Consider the following 17313-nt stretch of genomic DNA (forward strand, 5'->3'; position numbering starts at 1 on the left):
GTGTCCCCTGCATTGGCAGGCGGACTCTCGACCACTGCGCCACCAGGGAAGCCCTCTAGTTTCTCTTTAAACATTACATCTGGCCATGCCGTGCCAGACTCCCTCACAGCAACAGTCAGTAGGTGATGAGCTGTGGCTACTCCTTTGGACAAGGTGAGCCATTCCACTGTGGTCACCTGCTTGCTTGACACTTGGCTGCTTTGCCTCTTTACATTACTGCCCAATCCCTGTAGGCATTGGAGTTGCCACCCCCTGTCTTATAATAAGAAGGAAATAATACTGATGCATCAGCAGTGGATCACACACTAGTATGAATTAGATTCTAGTGCCCCAGCAAAGAGAAGTATGCTAACTTTGTATAAGTCACCTTGGGCTGCATAACAAAGTACCATTGCTGGGGTCCTTGAACAACAGACATTTATCTTTTCCATAGTTCTGGAGGCTGAAAGTCTGAGATCAGGGTGCCAGCATGGTCAGGTTCTGGTGAGGTCTCTCATCCTGACTTGGAGATGTCCACCTTCTCACTGTGTCCTCGCATGGCAGAAAGAGAGAGACAGAGGGAGAGAAAGAGAGAGATCACTTCCTCTTCTTTTAAAGCCACAGTCCTATCGGATTAGGCCCTTACACTTTTGACCTCATTTAACCTTCATTACTTCATTAAAGGCCCTGTCTCATATGCAGTCACGTTGAAGGTTAGGGCTGCAGCATATGACATTGCAGGGGACACGGTTCAGTCTATAGCATACTTGGAATTCAGGATATACATTTGGAGGCAAGAGTCACGGGAAAGGGAAATTAAATGACTGATGGAGTCTCAGGCCATCCAGGCATGTCACAAAAATGGGAAGAGATGCTTGTGAAAGGCTGAGCAGCTGAGAAGGCTGGGGGCAGACAGCACATGTCCCCTGGGCCGCGTGTTGGCAGTTTACATTGGACATTTCCAAACTCGGCTATTCTGTTACATCTCTGGAAAGTTCTGTGCTCCCATATTGGGGTGAAGGTGAGAGCAGCGGGGGGTTCTGGGAGGGTTGTGTGAATGTCTTTCTACCACCCAACGCAAGAGCCCTTGGGCTTGCGTCACAGCCCTCCGGCCTGTGAGAGAAGCTGTGTAACCTTTGGAAGTGGATTGACCTCTCTGAGTTTTAGTCTCCCCAGCTGTGAACTGGGGTGGGGGTGGGGGGTGACTGGATCGCTCCCTTTCCCTGGTTGCGTGTTGGATTTTAGCACATAATTTTAAGCCCTTGTTAAGGACCCCCAGCCCTGGGTGGACACACAAAATGACTGATCCGGCCCCAGTCCCAACACGAGCTGTCCGGGGCCTCCTGCTGAACTCCCTGATCTCAGATCCTTCCACGGTCTGACTCCAGCCTGTGAATCAGCCTCCTACCCCACTGCTCCCCACCTGGTGAGGGCGATGAGAAGATATATTAGCTGATAATTAAGTTATTAGCTGTGAAAGTTTCATTGTTCTCAGGAGTATTTTAATTTTAACAGGGGACACTTAAAAGCAGAAAGCCTTAGAGACAGCAGGGACGTCCGGGGAGCAGAAGGAAGGGGGAATGCGTGCGTGTGTGCTGTGCGCGTGCGTGCGCGCCTGTGCGTGCGTGCGTGTGCGTGCGTGCGCGCCTGTGCGTGCGTGCGCGTGCGTGCGTGCGCGTGTGTGTGTTTAGCGGAATCTGCCTCTGTAACCTCTGCCGGGATGCCCAGCAGTGAAAAAGCAGATACACCTGCCCATGCATGAGGCGGCCCCCATGCCTGAAGGTGAGACTGCTCTGCTCTAGGTGGGGTCCGCGTGCCACCCTTCATGGTCTTCAGGGAACATTCTCAGGAAGCTGGCCGGAGCAGGACCAGCTGTGGCCAGGAGGCGGGTGGATGATTATGGTCCTACAGGGAAAGCCAGGCCTGGACTGTAGCCTCCATGATCTGGAAGCTTCTTTTTGCAGGGTGGGGAGAGGTATCCTCCAGGGAGAGCTGGGGGCACTGGGGATTCCTCTCTCCTACGGTTGACTGGTTCTGGAAACCTTTCTGGGGGCTGGGGACAAAGGACTTTGACCAAGGCCTGGGGTTTCATTTGGAATGTGGGGTATTTTTGATGTTCCAGCCTGATTTTACTGAAGCAGGTTCAGTGGAGCAGGGTGGGAGGACAGGGGCTGGGGGTCGCCTCATCCAGTGTCTGGCCCTGGGGGAGGAGCACTGGAACCAAAGGGCGTGGCAGGCTCAGCTACGCTGCAGATGACAGCTGGGGCCCAGCTGCGCCAGGTGGGGTCCAGGAGGCAGGCAGCACCCTGGGCCCATATCTGGGACTCATCTGAGTACCTTTCATTATCCGCAGACAGTGAAGCTTCACTGCAGCCCGATTCCAGCTCGGAGCCTGGGTACCCTGGGGGCAGGGCCTCATCCTAGTGAGGGGAACAGGGTGGAGGAGACAGGGGACCAGGGCCCACACCAGAGCTCATGACAGAATGCTGAGCACCCGAACGCAAAGATAGCACCCCCGAAGTTCTTGGCGTGCTTGAGATCAGGCGGTGTGTGCCGACGGCACGGGTAGGAAGTGACAACATTTGTACAGAACACTAGGTAAAGAGAGAAGCTGGGAATTCCCTGGTGGTCCAGTGGTTAGGACTCAGTGCTTTCACTGCAGGGCCCCGTGTCCAATCCCTGGTTGGGGAACTAAGATCCCGCAAGCCACACGAGGTACGGCCAGAAAAAAAGAAAAAAAAAGAGAGAAGCTTCTGGTGGCCAGAAGGACCCTGCCAGGATGCTCTGGTGGCCCCCCGAGGGCTGAGAGTGGGCGCTCAGGAGAGGAGTGGTGTTTGGGAGCACAGCTTGCTCTTCTGCCACTCAGCACCTCTGGACCTCAGTTTCTTCATCCCTGAAATGGGGACGGTATTAATCTTAGCACCTGCCTCATCGGGTTATCATGCAGGCTAAATGAATAAATTCATGAAAAGCTCCTCGAAGTATGCCTGGCATGGAGCAAGCACTCAACTTGTGTAACTGTTACTAGATGTTTTGTCCAGTTTAAGATGCCAGTGATTGTAAAAGGCACCTTGATTTCAGAGCTTTGAAACCAGGAAATAATCAGTCTTGGAACTGATGATAGATGGTGTCAGTTGGTGTTGATGATGAGGGGGTCAGGACAAAGGGGCCCTGCCTAAAGGGAAACCTGAGCCTGGGTCTGTCCCCACACGGCAAGCAGGGCTCCATCTGACTCCGAGGCCCTTCAGGTCCCGTGTCCTTGGGTCAGAGGATGGATGCGGTGCCAAGTCATCGAGGGCCTGGGTGAGGTTAAGGTGGGGGGCAGCATGGGGTCCCAGCCGAGTGACCCGGCCCGAAGGGCTGGGGCTGGTGGAATCGCTGAACACCAGGTCCCGCTGGGTCTGCTGGCCTGGGAGAAGGGGACGTTCCGCCTGTTGCGCTTGGACCTTGCGTAGGAGTGCGAGCCTCCCAGGGCCTTTGAAGAGGGTGTAGATGTCCCCCCCGTTTTGTGCCGTTCCACGCGAGACTCTGGTTATGTTAATATCCTCGTACTAGGAAGTAAGACTAACAAGATACTTCTCTTAATTGTTTTACCATTATTAGTAACAACTTACTGGCCATTTACCTTATAACCAGTTAGGACCCTTCACTGTGCAGAGATCCCACATTTGAGAACAATCGCTATGACAACGCCAGTGACCGAAGGAGCGTCTATGATTGTGCAAATTAGAGCCATCGTCATAGGTTAGTGTGAGAGGGATAACTGAGCAGGGGTGGATTGTTTAAAATGCATCACAGCACAGCCTATAGATGGTTGACTTGATAACATCTGACATTCATTCCACAAACATTTACTAGGTGTCTACTGATGCCGAGCTCTGAGCATACCTGTAGGGACAGGCCTAGCAGTGATCATAGCAAGGATGGCAGAAACCCTCTGATGCCATGTTGCTCAGCCCAGGAAAGCTATGAAGAGACCCCTGTCTTGTGCCCTGGTTTCTAACCTGGCTTCCCCATCTCCATAAGTGCTCATGTTAGCAAATGCTGTTAAGTGCCAGCCCCACTTGAATGCCAGACTGCCCTTATGTGTCCAGAGTATGTTTCGTTGCCCTTAATACACGGGATACCCTGCCAAGATCCAGATTCACCAAGCTCTGTTTCCAACCGTTTAAAAACTCCTTACTAGGGGCTTCCCTGGTGGCGCAGTGGTTGCGCGTCCGCCTGCCGATGCAGGGGAACCGGGTTCGCGCCCCGGTCTGGGAAGATCCCACGTGCCGCGGAGCGGCTGGGCCCGTGAGCCACGGCCAATGAGCCTGCGCGTCCGGAGCCTGTGCCCCGCAACGGGAGAGGCCACAACAGAGGGAGGCCCGCATACCACAAAAAAAAAAAAAAAAAACAAAAAAACTCCTTACTATGGAAATTTTCAAATATACACAAAAGTAAGAGAGACACGTGTAATGAAACTAATGTATCCAAACCCATACTTCAGTAATTACTGATGTTCTTTCAATCTTGTTTTACTTTTCTTCTTCTAACATGTAATTTCATATGTAAATACTTCATTATGTATCTCTAACACATAAAGATGCCTTTTATTTACTACGACTAAAATACTATTGTCACTCCCAACAGAATTAACAATAATTCTTCAGTATCATCTCCGTGTTCTATTTTCCTTGTTGCCTCAATTATGTAGTTTATTCATAGGGTCTGCACATCACAGTTGGTTGATAGTTCTCTCAAGTATTTTTTAATCCATAATAGTTGCCCTCCTTTCCTTTCTATACCATTAATTTGTTGTTAGAAATGGTATAATTTCCCTGTGGATTTCCCACATTCTGGTTGTGGCTTCCTCTATTCTCACGTGTTGTTTAACATATTTCTCTCTGCTCTTGTGACCTTATATTTATAACTGAGGGTTTGATTAGATTCACATTCTTGTCTTTTTGTAAAGAACTCTTTTAAGTCATGCCACGTGCTTCCTCTTGCCTCACGTCAGAAGGCACTTTGTGTCTGGTTGTCCCACTTTGTTGATGCTAATTAAGGTTGTGGTCCTGTCAGCCTGATTCATCCATCATCAAGTTTGCTGTCAATCTTACACCTAATGATTTTAGTGGCCATTGATGATCATTACCTAGAGCTGTTGTTTCATTTGAGGTGGTAAAATGGTATGTTCTCATTCTATCATTCCATCTTAATTTATTAGTCATGATTCCTTGCTAAAGAAGAACTTTGTCTCATCAAATGTTTGGTTACCTTATAATACCGTCTGTAGAGAAAAGGCAGAGTAATTGCTCGATTCTTTCGTTTGTCGTTTTTTAAAATAATAATCAGCACTTAACATTCATTCAATTCATATCCATTTTCAGATTAACGAATTTCCCCATATCTGGCCATTGGACATTTCTTCAAATTTGTTCCTCTGTCCCTTGACATCTCTGGGAGCTTACTTGCATTCAGGCCTGATAAGAAGTCCCAGGCTGACTTTTACATTTCCTCCCTTGGAGCTGATCACTTACAGCTAGAAAATGGTATTTAGGGACCACAGTTTGAATGCTAGTGATGCTCATTGCTACTGAGTTCTATTACTTGAGGCAAAACTGGGGCACACATTATCTTGAAAGAGAAAAGTTAACCCTGAATTCATACTAACATTCTCACCCAAATTAGATTTCAGGGTTCCAATTTCACTTTATTTATTATTATTATTTTCTAGATATTTATTTATTTAGCTGCGCTGGGTCTTAGTCGCAGCACGTGGGATCTTCTTTGAGGCTTGTGGGATCTTTCGTTGCGGCAGGCGAACTCTTAGTTGCGGCCTGTGGGATCTAGTTCCCTGACCAGGGATCGGACCCGGGCCCCCTGCCTTGGGAGCGCGGAGTCTCAGCCACCGGACCGCCAGGGAGGTCCCTATTTCGCTTTTTTATATTTATGTTTCTTTTCTCTAAAACAGAAAATCTTGATTCCTAAGGACATTAACTTACATCTACTTTCCCTGGGTTTTGTTTGTTTGTTTGTTTGTTTGTTTTTTCCTTAGGATCTGTCTCACTTGGAATTTAGAGTCAAAATATTGTGTGTTAAAGCAATTTGAAAGAATCCTTCCCTCCGTAGTTAAGCCGTTAACCTGAAATACAGTTGTGTTTGCATGTTTTAGTTTATTTCTTGCTTTTAGGAATTGCTTTACTTCACTTTTCGATATAATTTAAAAGTATGTAAAAATTCCAGTTTATTTAATTATTTTTGCCATTGTAAATAGGTTCTGCTCAACATATTGTTTCTTCTAACTCAGTATTGTATCTATATATGAAGTCTAATAAGTTCTGTGTGCTAATTTCACACCCCCCCAAGTTTACTCAATTCTCTTATTATTTGTAATCGGTTTTAATTTTTCTTAAAACATTTTTTTCTTCCGGTTTTATTGTAGTATAATTGACATACTGCACTGTATAAGCTGCACAGCATAATGATTTGACTTACATACCTCATGAAAGATTATCACAAGTTTAGTGAACATCCATCATCTCATATAGATACAAAATGAAAGAAATAGAACATTTTCCCCTGTGATGAGAACTGTTGGATTTACTCTCTTAATAAGCTTCATATGTAACATACAATAGCGTTCATTATATTTATCACATTGTACATTGCATCCCTAGTACTTATTTATCTTACAACTGGAATTTGTACCTTTTGACTACCTTTATCTAATTCCCGCTCCCCCGCAATCCCTGCCTCTGGTAACCAAAAATCTGTTCTCTCTTTCTATGAGTTTGTTTGTTTGTTTCTGTTTTTGAAGTATAGTTGATCTACAACAGTATTTTAGTTTTGTTACACAAGATAGTGATTCGATATTTCTATACATTTTAAAATGATCACCATGATAACTCGAGGTGTCATCTGTCACCATATAAAGATATTACATAGTTATTGACTATATTCCCCACAATGTCCATTTAATATGTGTAACTCATTTATTTTGCAACTGGAAGTTTATACCCCTTAATATCCCTCACCTACTTCTTTCATTCCCTCACCCCTCTCCCCTCAGGCAACTACCTGTTTGTTCTCTGTATCTATGATTGTTTCTGTTTTGTTATGTTTGTTCATTTGTTTTGTTTTTTTTTAGATTCCACTTATGAGTAAAATCATACACTTGTCTTTGTCTGACTTATTTCACTTAGCATAATACCCTCTAGGTCCATCCATGTTACCACAAATGGCAAGATTTCATTCTTTTTTACCGCTGAGTAATAATCCATTGTGTATATACACCACCTCTTCTTTATCCATTCACCTATTGATGGGCATTTAGGTTGCTTCCATATCTTGGCTATTGTAAAAAATGCTGCAGTGAATACAGAGGTGCATATATCTTTCTGCATTAGTGTTTTTGTTTTCTTTGCATAAATACCCTGGAGCAGAATTGCTGGATCATATGGTAGTTCTATTTTTTATTTTTTGAGGAATCTCCGTACTGTTCTCCATAGTGGCTGCACCGATTTACATTCCCACCAACAGTGCAAGAGGGGTCCCACATCCTCACCAGCAACTGTTATTTGTTGTCTTTTTGATAATAGCCAATAGGTGTGAGGTGGTAGCTCATTGTGGTATTGATTTGCATTTCTCTGATGATCAGTGATGTTGAGCATCTTTTCGTGTGCCTGTTGGCCATCTGTACGTCTTCTTTGGAAACATGTCATTCAGATCTTTTGCCCATTTTAAAATTGGGTTGTTTGTGTGTGGGGGGGGTTGTTTTTGATGTTGAGTTGTATGAGTTCTTTGTATATTTTGGATATTAATCCCTTATCAGATATATTATTTGCAAATATCGTTCTCCCATTCAGTAGGTGGCCTATTCATTGTGTTGATAGTTTCCTTCAGTGCGCAAAAGGTTTTTATTTTTAAATTTTTTTAATTTATTTTTTATTGTTTTTCTTTTTTGGACCACGCTGCGCAGCTTGTGGGGTCTTAGTTCCCCAACCAGGGCTTGAATCCGGGCCCCTGGCAGTGAAAGCATGGAGTCCTAACCACTGGACAACCAGGGAATTACCCTGCAAAAGCTTTTTAATTTGAAGTGGTCCCATTTGTTTATTTTTGCTTTTGTTTCCCTGCCTGAAGAGACATATCCAAAATAAAAATTAGTAAGACCAATGTTAATGGGCTTACTGCCTATGTTTTCTTCTAGAAGTTTCATGGTTTCAGGTCATACATTTAAGTCTTTAATCCATTTTGAATCTATTTTTGTGACTGGTGTGAAAAAATAGTCCAATTTGATTCATTTGCATGTAGATGTCCAGTTTTCCCAGCACCCTTTTTTGAAGAGGACTTCTTTTCCCCGCTGTAGATTCTTGCCTCCTTTTTGTAGATTAATTGCCCATATAAATGTGGGTTCATTTCTGGGCTCTCTATGCTGTTCCTTTGATCTATGTGTCTATTCTGGTGCCAGTACATTATTTGTAATAGATTTTTCATGAGTTCTTTTGGGTTTTCCAGATAGATGATCATATCTTCAGGGAGAGATTCATTTTGTTTTGTTTCTTCCTTTGCAATCTTATGTCTCTAATTGCTTGTCTAATCATGTTGGTTAATGCCTACGATACAGAGTTTCTAGTAGAGAAGGCCGTGAACAGTGAAGTGAATGGTCATGGTGACAGTGACTTTTTCCTGATTTTAACAATTAAGTCTCTGGTGTTTCTTCATAAGTAAGAGACTGGATGCTGCCTTTTTTTTTTTTTTTTTAATTTATTTATTTTAGGCTGCGTTGGGTCTTCGTTGCTACGCGCAGGCTTTCTCTAGCTGTGGAGAGTGGGGCTACTCTTCATTGTGGTGGCTTCTCTTGTTGCAGAGCACGGGCTCTAGGCACGCGGGCTTTAGTAGCTGTGGCGCGCGAGCTCAGCAGTTGTGGCTCGCGGGCTCTAGAGCGCAGGCTCAGTAGTTGTGGCGCACGGGCTTAGTTGCTCCACTGCATGTGGCATCTTCCTGGACCAGGGCTCGAACCCGTGTCCCCTGCATTAGCAGGCGGATTCTTAACCACTGCGTCACCAGGGAAGTCCCATGGATGCTGCCTTTTGAACTGATGTGGATGTGTGTGTTTATGTTAAGGAAATATCCATTGTTTCCTATTTTATTGTGGTTTTCAACTTTAATTGCTCTGATCTATTTACGGTTCTTGGTTTTCATTTTGAGGAACTAGGGTTTAGGATGTTTTGCCCACGTGAGTCTAAGCCAGTACGTGAAGTGACATTAGGGCTCCTGAGATGTAGCACTCACAGAATTGTGCTGCAGGTGCTTTTGAGGGACTAGTTCTAGTTTTCCGACTTGGGCTTAGAATCTTGGCTTTACCTGGGTGTACATTTTGTTTTCATGATGTCAAGCTGGTTTGGGACAAAACAGGGAGAAAATGACATTTCATTTTTATGTCACATTGAAGGAAGCAGTTAACGTGTGCTTTTGCATTTTTCAAGAACTCAATGAACATTTCCTATGTGCTAGACCAGCAGGTTATTTTTAATCTTTTATTTGTGTTTTGAATACTCCTTAGTATTAAAATACTTAAGAGGCTGGTGAGCAATTACCTCCCAGGGTGACAGTGTCTCAGAGTCAGTAAACACCAGCACAGTGGTCAGACCTTTTTGTTTATCATCATTTTGAGCATGTCTCCTCTGTAGAAGGAGCTCCAGTGCTCACATGTTCCAGTGAAGGCAGGACTTAGCTTGGGGGCTGGCTGGACCTCACTACACTATGCCTCTGGCTTCTTGCTCTCAGCAAGTTCCTCGCTAAATCCCATGTGGCATGACCGACTCCACTCAACACTTTGTCCAGAAGGTACCTTCAAACAGAATTATATTAACAGAAACCCTCGGGCACTGTTGGTGAGAACGTAAATTGGTACAACTGTGGAAAACAGTATGGAGGTTTCTCAAAAAATTAAAATAGAACTACTGTAAGATCCAGCAATCTCACTTCTGGGTACATAGCCAAAGGAAATAAATCGTTACCTTAAAGAGATAGCTTCACTCTCATGTTCATTGCAGCATTATACACAGTAACCAAGATATGGAAACAACCTGTGTCCATCAGCAGATGAGTAGATAAAGAAAATGTGGTGTATACATACAATGGAATATAAATTGGCCATAAAAAAGAAGGAAATACTGTTATTTGCAACAACATGGATGAACGTGGAAGACATTATGCTAAGTGAAATAAGACAGATCCAGAATAACAAATACTGCATGATCTCACTTACATCTGGAATCTAAAAAAAAAACAGTTGAACTCATGGTAACAGAGTAGAATGGTAGTTAGCAGGGGCTGAGGGGTGGGGGCAAAGGGAAGATGTTGACCACAGGGTATAAACTTTCAGTTATAAGATAAATAACTTCTGGAGACCTAATGTACAGCATTAGGTAATAATAATGTACTAACATTAGGTAATAATAATTAGGTAATAATAATCAGCATTAGGTAATAATAATTTATTATATACTTGAAAGATGCTAAAAAAAACCCCAATAACAAGTTTTTAAAAAGTGATGAACAAAAAAACAGGACAGGATTATATTCAGTTGTAACAAAAATAAATTTTATTTGTGGATCAAATCTGATGACATGTGTGGAGGGTTTTGAGAGAAAAAACTCACATGCAAAACCCTTGTCAAGCATTACAGAGGATACAATTATAATTATAACGTGGCTGTCAAGAGCCGTGAAATGTTTCAGGGGACACAAGACACAAAAGCCTCTAACCTGATGCCCAGTATGATCAGAATGGACAGGGCGTTTCCTGGTGAACGTTTGAACTAGGTCTTACAGTATCAGCTTGGGAAGCACTGTTTCTTAGGTTTTCCAGAAACTAAATAGAACCATCTACCCCGTATTTATGAATTATTCATGCCAATAAACAATGCAGGCTCATACACTCTGTTCATAAACATTAGATTTTCATCCATCCCCTGCTCCCACAGTGACTGTAATTTTAGATACGCCAAAAGGGACCAAAATCTGTGAAGGACTGAGTTTGCCTGTGACCCATGCACCCAACTGGATGCTCAGAGCCACAGATGCTGGAATGTCGAGGTTGACCAGTTCTCCCAGACTGTATCCATATGCCCCCCTTCCTCAGAGGCAGGCATGGGATCCATTTAAGAACATATTTGGTGACACTGAAGAAGGGAATCAAAACCTCCCCCTCCCAAAATACTCTCAGGGACAAACTGACTCTTTTTAAATTTAATTTAATTTAATTAATTAATTTATTTATTTATTTATTTTTATTGGAGTATAATCACTTTACAATGGTGTGACAAACTGACTCTTCAAACTGAAAGAGCGGGAGCAGCCTCCTTTGGTCTGTGTATTTGTGTCTGTGTCTGCAGCTTGATTCTGAGCTCTGTGGGGCTGTATCTGTGGTGGATTCACTTCTGCCCCTCCCTGCATTTCACTCTGGGGTCAGTCCAGCACCATCTGAGCAGAGTGAGTGCTCAGCCGCTGCCTGTTAGGTGCAAAAGGCAGGAATGAATAACGATAGCTAGGGGCTTACCTGGTGGTGCAGTGGTTAAGAATCCGCCTGCCAATGAAGGGGACACAGGTTCGATCTCTGGTCTGGGAAGATCCCACATGCCGCGGAGCAACTAAGCCCATGTGCCACAACTACTGAGCCTGCGCTCTAGAGCCCGCGAACCACAACTACTGAGCCCGTGTGCCACAACTACTGAAGCCCACGTGCCTAGAGCCCGTGCTCCGCAACAAGAGAAGGTACCGCAATGAGAAGCCCGCACACCGCAACGAAGAGTAGCCGCCCCTCACCGCAACTAGAGAAAGCCCGCACGTAGCAACAAAGACCCAATGCAGCCAAAAATAAATAAATTAAATAAATAAATTTATGAATAACGATAGCTAGTGCATGTGGTACTTACTCTGTGCCAAACACTTTATATTACACGTACAAAGTAGGTGCTATTATTATCAGGCCCATTTTGCAGGTGAGGGAACTGAAGCACAGAGAGTTTAGATCACACAGCCCATAAGTGGCAGAACCACTTTGCACTGCATGGTCTGATTCAATTAGCCACGTTCTTAACCACGTCCGTCACTACCCCAGTCTCTGCATATTATGGGTTGGTAAAAGTGATAGGGACAATGGAGTACCTTGAGGGCAGAACCAAGGTAGCATCACATTTTGGGTAGCCCAGAGTGACTCACACTGGTTGGCCGGTGCTCAGGGAACATTTTAGGTGCTAAAGGAATTGGGTGGGTCATTAGCTGAAATGAAAAGCTGAAGAGAACACATATATGGGTCCAGGAATTAGCCCAAAGCTCTAACTTCAAGACTTGGGCTCAAAAACCAGTTCCTGGCCAATCTTTCAGACGATGACAATAAAGACAACTGTCAGATAGACTCAGAGGAGAAATTCTGGAAATTAATTGCCCTTAGGAGTCTCATCAGGAAATGAGGTAACCAGTTAATTGGGGACAAAGAGTAATTCCTGTAGGTATTTACTGTAGGCCATTGGCGACTTGGGAGGAGCACGTGCCATGGCTCAGTCTTTGAGAAGCTCCTAGCAAAATGGGGAGATGCAGGTCCCTCTTCTATCCAGATGCCAACCTAGGGTGGCTCATTAGTTGGCCATGGGCGGTCAGTCCCAGCTTGTGGAAGGCAGCTTGGCTTCCACCATCGTGTGTCAGGCCAGTCGTGACCTGGAGAGGAGTATTCTGGTGAGATGGCTTCTGGACGGAGGAGCCCACTCCCTTTTTGGCTGAGGGACCAGCCCCTGGCTTTGCGTTTCTCTGGCACATCACGAGTGCCACATTGAAGGGCACCAGAGGCCAGCTGAACAGCAGGAGCAGTTGTTCCTTGTGGGGAGCTGCCACCTCCAGTGCCGCGCTCCTGTTGAGCTATGAGCAAGTTCCAAGTAATTAAGGGGATTGGGTTCTGAAGCCACTGTGACCATCATCTTGCACACCCTTGCCGAGAGCTCCTGGCAGGTCCTACCACCTGCTGTCTTGGCAGCCAGACTAGCACTGCGGGCTGCTCCTGCCCTGGTGTCCACTCTGCCTGGAGGGAACTGACAAGGGAGGGCACTCGGTGTATTTGGAAGTTCGTGTAGATAGGGAGCTAATTACTCTCTTTAGAAATCGGCATTTGCCACCAATCACAGCCTTCACGGTGCTGGGACTGTCATGGCAACTAAAAGCATATCTGAAAATAAAATGTCACTTTTCTTTTGCATTTCTAGTATAATGACACAGGAAACTTGTTTTTCCTTTTTAACTTAACAAGATAACTAGAGACTCAAAGAGTATAGGTGTGTGTGCAGCACGTGTGGGTAAGCGGGCGCTGTAGTGTGTGTGAACATGTGAGTTGTGTGTGTGTGTGTGTGTGAGGGTGTGTATGGGTGCTCATGTTGACGGGGGTGGTGTGTGCAACTGCGTGGCTGTGGGGTGAGTCCTTCTTGTGTGTGTGTCCGAGGTTAGGGGCTGAATTTGGGGTTGAGATCACACACAGGCTGTGAGTGTTTGAAGACTGGTCTGGAGGGTGTGTGTGACAGTGCTGGTGTGTGTGTGGGGGGTGTGTGCGTGTGTGTGTGTGAGAGAGAGAGAGAGAGCGAGAGAGCGTTTGCACCTGAAGACAAGTAGCACTGGGGGAGGTGAGTCTGCAGACAAGTGCTAGTGCGTGGATGTGTTACACTCCCGTTTGGTGAGACAAGGCTTCTGGCTTTGGGAAGCTTTCTCTCTATAGGGTATCCCTGTGGTTCCAACCTTTGGGAGGTTCCAGCCCAATCACAGGAGATAGAAGCCCACTTTTCGGGGAGGACCCAACTCTGTGCCTCAAACCTCATAGAACCAGAGATCCTACAGATCAGGGGCACCCAGACACCATCTGGCCCAGCCCTGACCTAGATGATGGGGATTTCTGCTCAAGGTGGAAGGTATAAAGCTCACAGACAGTTTGTGTGTCTCTCATTCATTCACTCTACTAAGTGACACACATTAGGCGTAGAGCTGAGCCTGTCCCATTTGACCTGGGGTGGGGCTGACACTCAGTGCCTACCACATGTACAGGTTTACAACCATGATCACATTTGCACACACCTCTCCAAGGCTTCATGCTTCCTAAGACCATTTTCTGAGCCTCATCTCCTATGGGCTGGCTTCTCCAGGAGGACACTTCCCAGGCATGGAAATGTACCTCTGGTCAGAATCAGGAGGCTGCAAGGGAGCCTCTTCCCAGGATGCGAGGTGCAGGGGCCGAGCTGTGAGGGGTGGAAGATGGAGATGGATGCTGCTGGGGGAGGCCACTGCCCACTGCCATGTGCAGACCTTCCCACGGGCCAGCTTTCTCAGGCAAGGGCTCGATCCACAGTGTCCAGGGCTCGTTCGGTCCATCACCAGGATTCTTCCAGTTAACCTCTCTGTACTTCACATCTCTGGAGGTTCTTTGTTTTATTATTATTATTTTTAAACTTCAATGTGAAACCAAAGAGAAACCAGTATCAAGTAAATGTTATTCAGTAAGTGTTTTATTGATCACCGCTTATTCTCAGGTCATCCCTGCCTGGGCCCGGGTGACACAAATGCATCTGAATGATTCCCTGCCTGGAGCTTTTCTCAGTGCAGCGTTGGCGGGAGAGAGAGATAGAGACCATGGATGACAGCAGATGTAGGCACAGATGAGGGGTGCCTTAAGCCAGCCCCGTGCCTTAACCTAAGCAGAGTTGTAAAGGACAATAGAGGTTGACCCGATGTCAGGGGTGGGGAGGGAGAGGAAGTCACCACTCGGTGACATCAAGCCCACCCAGAGGCTCCGTACACGTGGGAAGCAAGTCTGGACTGGAGTTGGTAAAGGGCATGTCGTCTGGGATGCTCTTTGCTTTGTCTCAGGAAGTTAGGATGACGTTGCCCTGGGATGGCGAGCTGCGTCGCAAGCTTAAGAGCTTTGGCAAGAGTCCTCTCCACTAGGTGGCTGTGCTAACTTCTCTGCCCCCCGCCCCCCGCCCCCCACCGCCACATACACTTTGTTTCTGTGGCTCTGTTGGTGTCAACGGCAAGGAAACAAATTCTGCTGGCAAGGCGCTGGGCTTTCTTTCAGGTTGCAATCACACTGGCTGTTCTAGCTCCCTCCGCGTAGCTTACACCACAGCAAAGCCCGCAGGAGCGGGAGTGGAAAAGAACCTGTAAATATGAAGGTCGGTTCCAAAGGCACGTTATTGGATTGTTGTGTAATACCCTCTGGTGACATCGAGGCCTTATTCATGACTAAACATCTGTAACAACCGCAATTGTATTTCTTGTGCCAGGATTGTGTTTCTACGATTGTCCTGTTTAAATGTGGAAGGGAGGGTGTGAGTTATTGAGGCAACTGACTTTGAGTAGATAACCACCAGCACTGTGCAGGCAGTAAGTTTCTGTCAACTCCTTGCAGAATCTCAGCGTCTCTGCTGACGTTCCCTTGGTGTACTCACAAATCTCTCTGAGAACATCGCCCTGGACCCCCGATGCGGCTGCCTGAGCAACCTGGAGAGGGGAAGCCTGAGAATGAGGAAAAGGGGGGCAGAGGAGCCCCCGGAGGGGGAGAGGAGCCGCTGAGGACCCGGGCCCCCGACTTACCCGCTTGGCAAGTCTTCTCCCCCAAACCCCCGGAGAAACGAGCTTTCTTGAATGTTTGCTCAGGACTTGATTGTGTTCAGCCCGCAGGTAGGGGGTGGCATGGGGGCTGGAAGCCTTTGTGCCCAGTGTCTGGGGACAGGACACCCGGGAGGGGTCCCAAGGGGATGCGCGTCCCAGCTGGGCCAGAGATTTGACGATCTGTCTTGAGCCTGACAGCTATCCATTGATTTTATCTGAGATGTGTGCACTGGCAAGGGCATGGGTTTGAAAGCTGACTCTGTTAGGGACTGATTAGGTTGGAGGGGGTTGTAGGAAAAAAAAAAGCAACAGATGCCATTTCTAGTGTGTGTATTCTGTGGTGGCATAGAAGCAGGAGCTCTGCATAGATAATTTCAATTAATGCTCACAATAACCCCATATGGGTGTTATTAACCCCATTTTTTACGGGAGAACAGTAAGACAACAAGTAAACAACGTCACATAGGGCAGATCAAACAGGCAAAGGTCAGCCCAGGACTCCTACCCATGTCTCTGAATCCAAAAACTTGTTCCTAACCATTAGATTCCCCTGCCTCTCCCCCGATTATGGGTGAGAAGGTCAGCTCAGAGGGCGGGGTTGTATGTGTTCTAAGTCACAGGCTTCTGTGGGTTTGATCCTACTCTCTTTCTTTTCCTTGGAGACATTCATGGCTGTAAAAACTCAAGAGGAATTTCAACTCTGGGTGGTTTTGTATAGAAAGAAATTTTGGTCTGTGTGAAGCCGACATCGAGGATTTGGTCTGGGTGAGTCCTTTCAACGGCTGTGTTCTGCGGTGGTCTCCCCAAGGCTGTTTGGAATGGGATCCCCAGCCCTCTCTGTCACCAGCTCCCAATGGGGCCACGAGTGTTTATGGTGGGGATCGTGAGTTCAGGGTTAGGCTTATGGGGGAATAAAGGAGGTGGATATATTTCTGGTGACTAGGGCTCCTGACCTTCAGCAATCTCTCTCCAGAGCTGGGGGCTGGACAGCAGGGACCAGCACAGGATGCTGTAAGCCTCTATCCAGAACCTTCTCCAATATAACTCATTGTTTGGGAAATCAGGGTGGGAGCTGACGGGACCTTTGGCCAAGGGTGTGCTGACCTCCAGGGTGAGCCGTTCCATTCTCTTCGACTCTGAGGGAAGGTCTGGAAGAGGGCAGGGGGAAGCTGAAATGACATTTGCTGAAGGCAGGCTCAGAGGGCGGTTCTGCTCAGGAAAGCTGGTCAGGGGTCGGAGGATGACCTGGCCTGGGCCTCCCCAGCCCGGAGAGGAGCCCCAGCAGGAGGCACGGTCCAGTCCAAGGATGAAATCCCTGTTTGGTTTATTCTCAGGCTGGAATAAGTGATAGTATCCTGGGCACTTGCCGTGGGAGGGAAGGAGGGAAGGACTGGGGCAGAGAAATGGTTCTGCATGTCCTATGGGGTCTGTGGCAAATGACAGATGTGGCTGATGCTACAGAGGGTAAGGAGAGTTGCCCACCTTAGTGGATGAGAAGCTATCATGCAGCAAACAGAAAAAGAAGTCCAGTGGAGTCAGAAACCCTTTTTTACTCAACATACTCCCACATTAAAAAATATTTCCCGGGGCTTCCCTGGTGGCGCAGTGGTTGGGAATCCGCCTGCCGATGCAGGGGACACGGGTTCGTGCCCCGGTCCGGGAGGATCCCACATGCCGCGGAGCGGCTGGGCCCGTGGGCCAAGG

General features: G+C 46.7%; 1 protein-coding gene across 1 annotated transcript in view; it reads left to right on the forward strand.

The window, feature by feature from the left end:
* Positions 1–17313, forward strand: part of CALN1 (calneuron 1) — a 475967-nt gene that overhangs the window by 15426 nt on the left and 443228 nt on the right. Inside the window, exon 2 of the mRNA XM_024121919.1 lies at positions 15407–15598. Within this exon, the coding sequence (XP_023977687.1) occupies positions 15480–15598 (119 nt within the window). The 5' untranslated portion in view covers positions 15407–15479. The remainder of the gene's footprint in view (positions 1–15406; positions 15599–17313) is intronic.

This window comes from Physeter macrocephalus, chromosome 14 (assembly GCF_002837175.3).
Source record: "Physeter macrocephalus isolate SW-GA chromosome 14, ASM283717v5, whole genome shotgun sequence".
Lineage (NCBI taxonomy): Eukaryota > Metazoa > Chordata > Mammalia > Artiodactyla > Physeteridae > Physeter > Physeter macrocephalus.